At 45.8% G+C, this 9,634-nt stretch overlaps 1 protein-coding gene across 1 annotated transcript in view; it reads left to right on the top strand.

Annotated features, from left to right (window-relative positions):
* Nucleotides 1-3,493: 3,493 nt before the first annotated feature.
* The window catches only part of GUCY1A2 (guanylate cyclase 1 soluble subunit alpha 2), a 169,229-nt gene continuing 163,088 nt past the window's right edge, over nucleotides 3,494-9,634 (top strand). Inside the window, exon 1 of the mRNA XM_061991878.1 lies at nucleotides 3,494-3,784. Coding sequence (XP_061847862.1) covers nucleotides 3,521-3,784 — 264 coding nt within the window. The 5' untranslated portion in view covers nucleotides 3,494-3,520. The remainder of the gene's footprint in view (nucleotides 3,785-9,634) is intronic.

Below are 9,634 nucleotides of genomic sequence, written 5' to 3'. Positions count from 1 at the left end.
AACTCAAGAGTGCTGTTGAATGCTAATGACAAGTTCCATTGGAAGCACTACTGTAAACTTTAAGAGGAAACTGAAGACTTAAAAAGCCCCAGTTTTGTCATCTTGAAGCCGTTTTTCCCTAGCGCTGAATAAAATGCAAATGTGCCCACAAGCAAGTTGCTTACCCTACAGCTGAAGTACTGCACATGGAACTAGTTGACACTTCAGTATTTTGGCAGTTTAGACTTATAAATATGTACTTGCATTCTCAATGCTAAACTATGTGGCTCTTACCCAGTTGTCACTGTTACTATGTCAGCTAGGAAACCAGTGGAAGTTTACTTCTATGAGAAGGAAGGAAGTTTGACGGAAACTGAAATATGTAAAGAAGGTTTACACCTTAACACAGAGTTTCCAGCACTAGGGATAGTGTTTAGCACCAAAGGACACCTTCCAGGCCCCTTAAGCTCTGAATCCCTCAATTGCAGGGGAGCAGGCAGAGGTCTCAAAGAATCTGCTAACATGAGTGTCATGGTTTGACATGAAGCTGTTTCTGGTAATGGGGAAGGGGCTGTAGAGATGACTCCTGTAAGAAGTTGCTTGAAATTCTCCTCACCTCTGAGCCAGACACCTCTGGAGCTGAGCCAATTAGACACCTCCCCGATCACTTTTTAAGAAGAAGCTGGAAGAGCAGGCTTCTTCCTGTTCCTTTCTTCTTCTGTTTCTTCTTTTCTGGCTGGCGGTGGTGCAAGGAGTTAGAGGAGAGAGAAAAGCAACCATGTGGACTCCAAGGTCAGTGAAGGAAGAGAGGAGAGGGTGTACTGCAGCAGAGACTCCCCTGCATCCTGTGGAGAGGACTGGTGAAGCTGAGATTTGTTTGCATTTTTTTAAAGACCCCACATCAGTGTCAGTGACTCACTTCACTAAAGACTTCATCAGGGGCAAGGATTATGGCCAGAGGAGGCCCTGTCACATGTGAAAGACCCCATATTCAGAAAAGCTGTAGCTGTGGGGAAGAATCCACACCAGAGAAGTTCCTTAAGGACTGTGTCCTGTGGGAGAGACGGCTTATCGGAGCAGGGGAAGAATGCCAGGAGTCGTCCTCATCTGAGAAGAGAGAAGTGGCAGAGCCCAGCTGTGAGAGACTGACCACATCTCCCATTCCCTGCCCTCCTGAGCCGTTGGGTAGGGAGGAGGTAGAGATATCGGGAGCAGTGAGCTGGGCCAGGGAAGAAAGGAGGGATGGGGGAGGGAGATCTTAAAGTGCTGGTTGTAATTTTCTCAATCATCCTATTCTCTTTTTGCTTTTTATTCTATTTTATTTCTTGTAGTCAGTAGAATAAACTTTGCTACTTTCCTGTCTAAGTCGAATACTGGAGTCCGTTTGGCCCAGGATCGTAATTGGCAGTGAGCCCTCCCTGTCCTTGTCTCAATCCACAACATCCTTGGTTATCTTTTCTTCCTCCCATCTTGCTGGGGCCTCCACTGTCCTAAGGAGGGTGGAGGTGGATGGAGGGCAGTGAGCAAGGGACTGTTATGGTGCTTTATTGCTGGCTGGGCAAAACCACGACAATGAGGATTTCTTTAGAGGAAAGAAGGAAAATGCAGAGTAACTATGTTGCCTCTCTGCACGCAGGTACTAATGAAAATTGTCATTCCTTAAGGAAGGAAAGACAGAGAAGAGCTCTGGAGCTTCATATGTGAACTAACTTTCAGGTGAAGTCACGTCTGACTTCTCTTCTAGTGCTGCTGAGGGCATCACCAGGACTGCAAAAACAAAGCCTCTGCATGCCAAATGTAACATTTAATAAGGCAATAGAAGGTCGTATGGACTGCTCTGGCTTTCTTACACCTCCTTTCAAGCCACAGGTTGTCTTGTATAGCAAGACAAAAGGAGATTAATTCTTTCTTTTACTCTGTAAGTTTGTGGAGTTTTTTTCCCCCTTGATTTCCTTAAGAAAATAAGGAATTTTCTATAGGAAAATAAATATGAACTGGGTGAGTCAAGAGAAACAGGGACAAAGACAGTGAAAGCAATGCCCTGGCAAGGGCTGTTGTGCCCTAGTTAAAAGCAGCATGCTCAGCCACAGACCTGTGCTCCTTCTGAACACAGACACACACTTTGTGCTGTCTAGGGCCATGCTCAAAAGCTCCTTCACCCCTGTGGAAATCTTGCCAGTCTCTCCAGTAGGTTCTTGCTTAGAACTGCACTCAGATATTTAACAGGATAACTCTGTAAAATATATGTAATAACACAGGGGAAAGGTAGAGTAAAAAAACAAACCTTAAAATCGTTGCCTTTTAAAGTAAGTTTTGTTTGAACAAAGGTAATGACAGGTTGTCTTCCTTGATGGTAAGAAGAAACACTCTAGCTTTGATCACATTTCCTTGGCGCTTCTCTGCCGTGAGGTTATCACAATTGCCACGAAACTCTCAAGGTGTCTTTAAAATGCCATGGTAGGGAGAGCTGGGAAGGAGAGAGCTAGCATTGTCAAGGGTGTCATCCTGCATCCAGGCTCCTTGCTTTGTGTCCTCCACCCTCCTCCTTTCTACTTCTGCAGTGCTTCAGCATAGGTTTCGCTACCAGGGAATGAATTAATTTCTCCCTTTCTTTTTTGAATGTGACCCACAATGTTATCGGGAGCAGCTCTCTCACGAACATGAGAGGAACTTCTGTCTTTGAAAACTGAGGGCAGCTCCCAGCCTTCCTATCTTTTAAAGCTGATTTATTTCCTAAGTTTCGGCTTCCCCAATGCCAGTCCGAAAACTCGGTTGTCGGTAATCGGACTGGCAGGGGAAGGGGGACCGTCCTTCCTCGCCGCAGCCGCCCCACCGCCGCCGGGCGCAGGGAGCTGTCCAGCACCGCACGGCCGCACCGGGCGGGATCGCGCTCCTTCGGACCCCGCGCCCGTTCGCCTGACTCCAACGCGCGCGGAGGCGAGCGGAGCATCCTGCGCGCCCCGCCGGCACTCGGCAGCGGCACCAGAGCGGGCTGCGCGCCTGCTGTGTCCGCCGGCCCGCCCCGCCGCTGCTGCCGGCCGCCGGGGGCCGCGCGGGGCGGCAGCGGCATCCCTCCGGCGAGCCGCGGTGCAGCGGGGCCGGGCGGCGGCTGCGGGCCGCGGCGAGCGGGTCTGAGTGTGACAGGCGGCGAGCGGGGCGGGAGAGGCGGGAGGAGGAGGGGGAGGAGGAGGGGGAAAGGGCTCCAAACAACACGTGATTCCCGCGGAGCAGCGAGGGAGCCGGGGGAGGGGAGAGCGAGGGCGGGCGGCCGAGGCAGAGGAGGGCAGCCGCCGCCGCTTTAAAGCTTCCCGGCGCGGCGCGGCGCATCACCGCGCTCCCTCGGTCAGACGCGGCCGAGCGCGGAGCCTGGTAGGGGCGCCGAGGGGCGCGGGCTGTGCGAGCCCCGGCGCGGCTGCGGAGCCCAGGGGCGCCCGCGGCCATGCGAGGCGGCTGTCCCCGCTGCCGCGCGGCTCGGCGCTGCCCGCCGCGGCTGCCCGCCACCCCGCGCTGAGCCGAGCCGCCGCCGCCGCTCCGCGGCACCATGTCCCGGCGCAAGATCTCCTCGGAGTCCTTCAGCTCGCTGGGCTCGGACTGCCCGGAGACCAGCCCCGAGGAGGAGGGCGAGTGTCCCTTGTCCCGCCTCTGCTGGAACGGCAGCCGCAGCCCTCCCGGCTCCGCCGACAACACCTTCGCCGCCGCCGCCGCCGCCGCCGCGGCCAGCGCCGGGGCGCGCCGCGCTCCACGCCGCCGGCGTGTCAACCTGGACTCGCTGGGCGAGAGCATCCGCCGCCTGACGGCCCCCGCGGTGAGTGTCCCGCGCCGCGCCGGCCCTCGCGGCTGCTCCGCCGGGTCGGGTCTGCGTCGGGCAGGGGGCGGCGGTGTCCGCGCCCTCCTCCCGCGCGGCCCCGCCGTGCCCGCCCCGGCTGTGGGCTGTCGATCGCGGCAGCCCGGGGCTGGAGATCGGGTCGGGAGGCGCAAATAGGTGCAGCTGTCGCTTTAGCCGGGTTTGTAATTTCCTCCGAGTCTCTTTCTGAATGAAGAGAAAATCCTAAAAATCTTAAAGTGCTCATCACTCTGGCTCTGGCACTGGCAACATTTTTTAAATAAAAAGTTATATCCATGTGATGCATAGCATGTACGTTCTTCATGCCGAAGATGTGAACTTCGTCCATTTATAGGGCTTTTCTGTACTGAACAAGGTAAAAAAAAAAAGTTACGACTGTGTTCAGAAATATTTTGAGCAACAGATTTCCCTGTGCCTCGCAGATGCGCTGACATTCCAGAGAGATCAGTTTCTTTAAAATGTAGTTTGAAATCCATGACTTACGGTTATCTGGATAGTTACACTCATAGTTAAGAGTCCATGAAGCATTGCATATGCTAAAATAAGAAGTGAATTTCAGTAGAACCTATACATACACTGGTACTGCTTTATAAGACAGAAATGAATGGCTCAGGAGCTCTGGCAGATTCATATGTAACAGAAGGTTCTTCTCCAGCCTTTCTGTTATCTGTGCTGTGCTTCTATAAATACTTCTGTGCCCACATCACTAAATTTTCCTCATAAAGTTTCAACTGTCACTGAATACGTGCTTGGTCTCTGAGATAACGTTTTAAAGTATTAAACAGGAATTGCAACAAGTAGTCTTAATCTGTAAGACAGCTGTATCCACTGCTGTGGCTTTGGACCATTTTTTTGCATGCTTCGGAAATTACAAGTGTCATCACCATCATCTATCAGTTTGCTTTTGTTATAATATACTCTTTTCTGTTTGATGTTTCTTGAACTTGCTAGGTAGGTGTAGCCTACTTGTTTTGTGGGAGAAGTTAACAGGACATTATATAGCTAATAGTTGTCCAGTTTCAGTGAAGACTTCTTTCCCATAGATTTTTTCCTTCTCTACTGGGAATGCGGTTTTGTAATGCTGATATTAATAGATGGTGTTTCAGGCGACCTGTCTTGTTTCAGCACAAAAAAAGCTATTAAATTTGATACTAACACAATGGTATAATTAGAGCATGTGTTACCCAAAATATTTGAAGTATTCGGAAGCAGCTCAGTGATGTATTTTTAGGTAACCCGAGTATTGGTGTCTTCCCAGCTTTGACTGTTACCTCCTATACTGAGTTGCTGTAAAAGACAATTACTGTTTTACAGCTTCGAAACAGTGTTGAATTTATTTTCAAAATAAACGTATTCTTTGCATTAAGAGATGAGGAAAACTTTCATAGATCTTATCATCCTCCTTCCTTCCTGCTCTCAGAGGAATTTCATTTAAGAATGCAAAAATGTCATCCAGCCTGGTTTTGATGTCCCAAACAACAGCTTCCATGGTTTCCTTGGGAGATAATTATAGCAGCCCTTATTGCTGCAAAACTGTTCTTTTTAAATTTTAACATCTGATACATATTGCTTAACATTTCCCTTTTTATCTTGGCGTTGTAACTAGAGCTTCACTCCCATCTTGCACATTTTGGCTTGAATCAATGAGATCTAAATCTAAAAAGTCATGTTGTCACAGTCTTGGCATAACAAAAGAATCAGGTCCCCTGACTTTTCATTTTTCACTCTGAGAAACCACTGTTCAGGTGCATTGTTATTTTGGTTCATTCTTTTCTTACTGAGGATCTGTGGTGTTACACTGAATATATGCCAAAGTCACGTTACCATACGTCTAACACTTTGAATGTGGTTATTTTTGCACATCTGTTAATATAACTGAGGAACAACTTTATTTAGAAGTAAAAAAAAACCCAAACAAACCTAACAATTAGTCTCAAATGGGACTAATTTCCATTATTTGTAAAATCAAAAGGCAAGTCTGAAGAGTGCAGTGACGTGTGTTCTTTCTGAACAAAAAGCTTTAATTCTTCTACTATAGATGTAGATGTGTCTTTTTTCCATGGTCTGTGTTAAGTATATAAACATACGTTTATGTACATATGAGCATGTGTGAATGCATATACTGATGTATTGCCTGCAATGGCTTAATGTTTCCCTTTCCAACATGAATGCAGCAACAATTTTTCCCCACTCCAGAGCTGAGCACTTTCAAAGTTAAAGGGTGCTACAGGTTCCTGATGTTTGTGCTTACCCTTCATTTTGTGCTTTCCTTCAGCTATGGCTAGGATTGAAATACTGAGTTAAATATTTTTTTGTGTTTTCACTGAGGAAAAATTCTGTGAGTGTGTTTATGTTACTGTGGCTTGCAGAGAGATCTCTGGGGTGATGTTTCGGTGTGGCTATAACGAGGGCTACCAAGAGCCACTCTGGGGATGTGGAGAGCCTTGAACTGAGCAGGAAGAGGCATCCAAGGGACAATGGAGCTGAGCAAGACCTCTGTCCATGGGGCAGAGCAGTAAGAAGGCTGTGCAAACAGACTAGGTCTTAGGAGTGGCAGCACAAAGGTGTGTGAAAATGAGCTAATACACCTGTGCTGTCAATGGAAACAGACTCCATAGAGTGAAATGAAGTAATGAAGTATTTGAGATATTTTATACTAAAATATAGTGAAAATAAGTTCCTGCATTTTGTATCACTTGTAATCTTGGTCTCAAGTTTAGCTGAGTGTGATGTTGCACAAAAACTATTTTTTGTGGAAATGTGAGGAAAAAGTTAACAACTGAACCTTCCTTTGTTGCAGTATTGGATCCATCCCATTCTGCTTGCTCCTGGAGAACAGCTTCCAGCACTTTCTAGCAAATGTGATTTCCTAGCTTTTATCTTTTTTTTTTTTTTTGAGATTTTCCTGCAATGGTTGTAAAGGATGTAAGGGTCTGCTCCTCAGTCAGCACAGGGTCATTTTATGTTGCTGTAGGTTCAGAAACCTTTGGCTGACGTGCCTGGATGGCTGAAGGATGAACACAGTTCATCTGGAACTTGCTTATCCCGAGACTTGTATTTTTTAACAGCCAGAACTCAGAGGATGATAGGGCTCACCTTCCACCAAAATAGATACGTATTTTGGAGGAAAGTGTGTGATGCTGAGGAAGATGAGCAGACCTTCCTGTGTACACTGTTGTCATTCGTGAGGAGCATGTGCTGGGAAAGGTCAGGAAAGCGGGGTGCACCAGGGAGGCTGAGCAGCAGTGATGCAAGAACAGAGGCAGCTTTTTGTCACAGCTGCACTTGACAAACTAAAGTGCATACACTAAACCACTTTGAATTGCTGCCCTGTTGTCCTGCAGAGTATCATTTTGCAGAGGAAGCAGGAGCATTGATAGCAGGAAGGTTGAAGCTCTCCCAGCAGCCAGGCACAGCCGGGCACTACATCCTGTTCTGGGAACTGTGCCCAGCCAGGGTGGTATTCAGCACCTGAGTATGGAGATGATGGGGGGACCAAATTTATCTGCTAGTACAATAAAGCCAGACATTGCATACGCTGGGTTCTTGTGACTCCTGTATCATGAGATCAAGGCCAGCAGTGGTCCTTGATTATTGCCCCATGTCTGACTGACCTCTCACAGCTCTCATCTCTGTGATATGCCCCCAAAGCTCAGCCCATAGTTGTGTAGGCAGCTCCTATCCACTCTGACATGTTCCTAAATCATGTTCCCAGCTGAGAAAAGATGTCCCTTCTGTCCTCCTTCATTTGAACAACCAGCAAAGAATCTTTGGTTACCTGCTCTTTCAGAAATTTTGAGCTAGATCCAGCTGTTATCAAAACTAGTTAAGTGCCTTTCTCACTGGACTGAGTTCACGTTTTTGGAGATAAACAATGAAATGCTGAGAATCTGGTAGAGACATTGAGTTCTGACCTTTTTAAGCAATCAACTGCAATAACTATGTGTACATCACAGACAAATTTAACGATACATTTTTCTTGTTATTCCAGATTTGTTGTTGTGTTCCATTTTAAAGGATGAATTTTACACCCACAATGACATACATTGTGATTAATTATAACTAGAGCTGATGATACTATATGCTATTCATTAACAACATAATAATTTCTGCCTCTAAGGGCTCTGCTATGTGTGAATGATATCCTGGTACTAGTGGATACAAGTTTTCTTCTGTAGAAATGCCATTTAGTATCTAACTGAATTCCAGTTCCTTGCATCAATTTTCACATTTGCTCCAGTTTTATCTTGACTTGTATCCAATACCAGTCTGAAAATAGAATCAAAATCAGAAAAAAAAGTAATTTGTCACAGATTTGAGAAGTTAAATACTGTGCTTCTGTCTAAGAGGCATGGACTACTCTCAAGGAGCTGAGAGTGACTGAGCATGCATTGAGAGGAGAGTCTGTACCCTGAAGCGCTGTACTGATCTTTCTGGAAAGAGAATTACAGCATGACACAGCATTAAAATGACTTACATTTCAATTTGGTTTTATTTTCTGAACGGCCTATGTAATGCATCTCTTGAACTATAAATATTATTAAGTGAAAATCGCTTCTGATATACTTTTCCACTCATTCAGAATTATTCCTGCTTTTCTTTAAAGATGCAGTTGAAGATACATTAAAGTAAGACTATTTTTTTTTTAATTTAAATTCAGAAGCTGCTGCTGGCTGTTGCCAAATAGTTTGAATTTAAGAGTAGTCTTTTTGAATGCAGCCTTTTTCCTGATGGTAGGAGAAAAGTGAACCTAAAGGTGGTCGTTTAGGCTAGTGTGTAGGCTACTACTTATGTCACAGAACTACTGTAACTTGAGATTGCTTAATTGTGAGCAAATCCTCCAGTGAGTGGAGGTGGAATTTTGGCAGAGAAGTTGCAATACAGCAGTTCAAATTGAAGCTGGCTCCATCATTAACCTCTACCACTTACTGTCAAGGAATCTTTGGTAGCAATAGCAAGTTGTTGCCACTAGCAGGAGAGGTAACAAATTGGTTTTAACAAGAGATTTTGAAACACTTTTGCATAAGTATTCTGAGCTCCTCATGACTTACATTAACCCATTACGTGTATCTTAGCTTTACTGTGGTTGGAAATAACGTCTTCATATCTTTCTGAGTGAAGTAAGGGAATGAGAAATACTAATCATATCAACAATGTGATGCACTTATTCACTTAATATCCCAGGCTGAGCAAGTAACGTGAATAACATTCTTCTTAGGAATGAGGTTGTGAAGGAAAAAGAATCTGAAAATAGTGGAGAAAGGCACATCCCATGAGAAACTTGTAATTTCTAATTCTGACAGGCTATCTGATCAGACTTTTGATCAGTATCTTTCATTTTAACAGAGAGAAAAGCTATTTATGCACAAGCAATCTGTAGGCAATCCGCTGTTTCATAGTGTGGAACAGAGCTGTGGAAAACATTATCAGTGTGAGCACCATGGTGGGTTTTGTTTGTTTGTCTTGTTTGGTAGTTTCACATCTCATGCAAGGGAACTTCAGCCCCAGCAAATAAAGCATTAAAAAATCAGTTTAGCTGCACCAGAGGATCTACAGCATTGTATTGACTTTGATGAAATTTTCTTTACGGTGGGTTTGAGTATTTGTTATCTAGTGCTTAGAGCAATCATATTAATAGTTGCTTTCTTAATGTTTATATATTCCCAGGCTGTTGAAATTTTTACTTCCTTACAGTGCTTGGGATGAAAAGTGTCTTGGAAACATTCATAGATTACAGGTGTGACTGCTGGCTGGAAGCAGAGAGTGTATCTGCGCTGGGTAGGGGGTCTGCCCACAGACAGGCCTCAGCCC

Source organism: Colius striatus, chromosome 1 (genome assembly GCF_028858725.1).
Source record: "Colius striatus isolate bColStr4 chromosome 1, bColStr4.1.hap1, whole genome shotgun sequence".
Classification (NCBI taxonomy): Eukaryota; Metazoa; Chordata; class Aves; order Coliiformes; family Coliidae; genus Colius; species Colius striatus.
The sequence above is the reverse complement of the archived record's forward strand: the minus strand, read 5'-3'. Positions and strand labels throughout refer to the sequence as shown.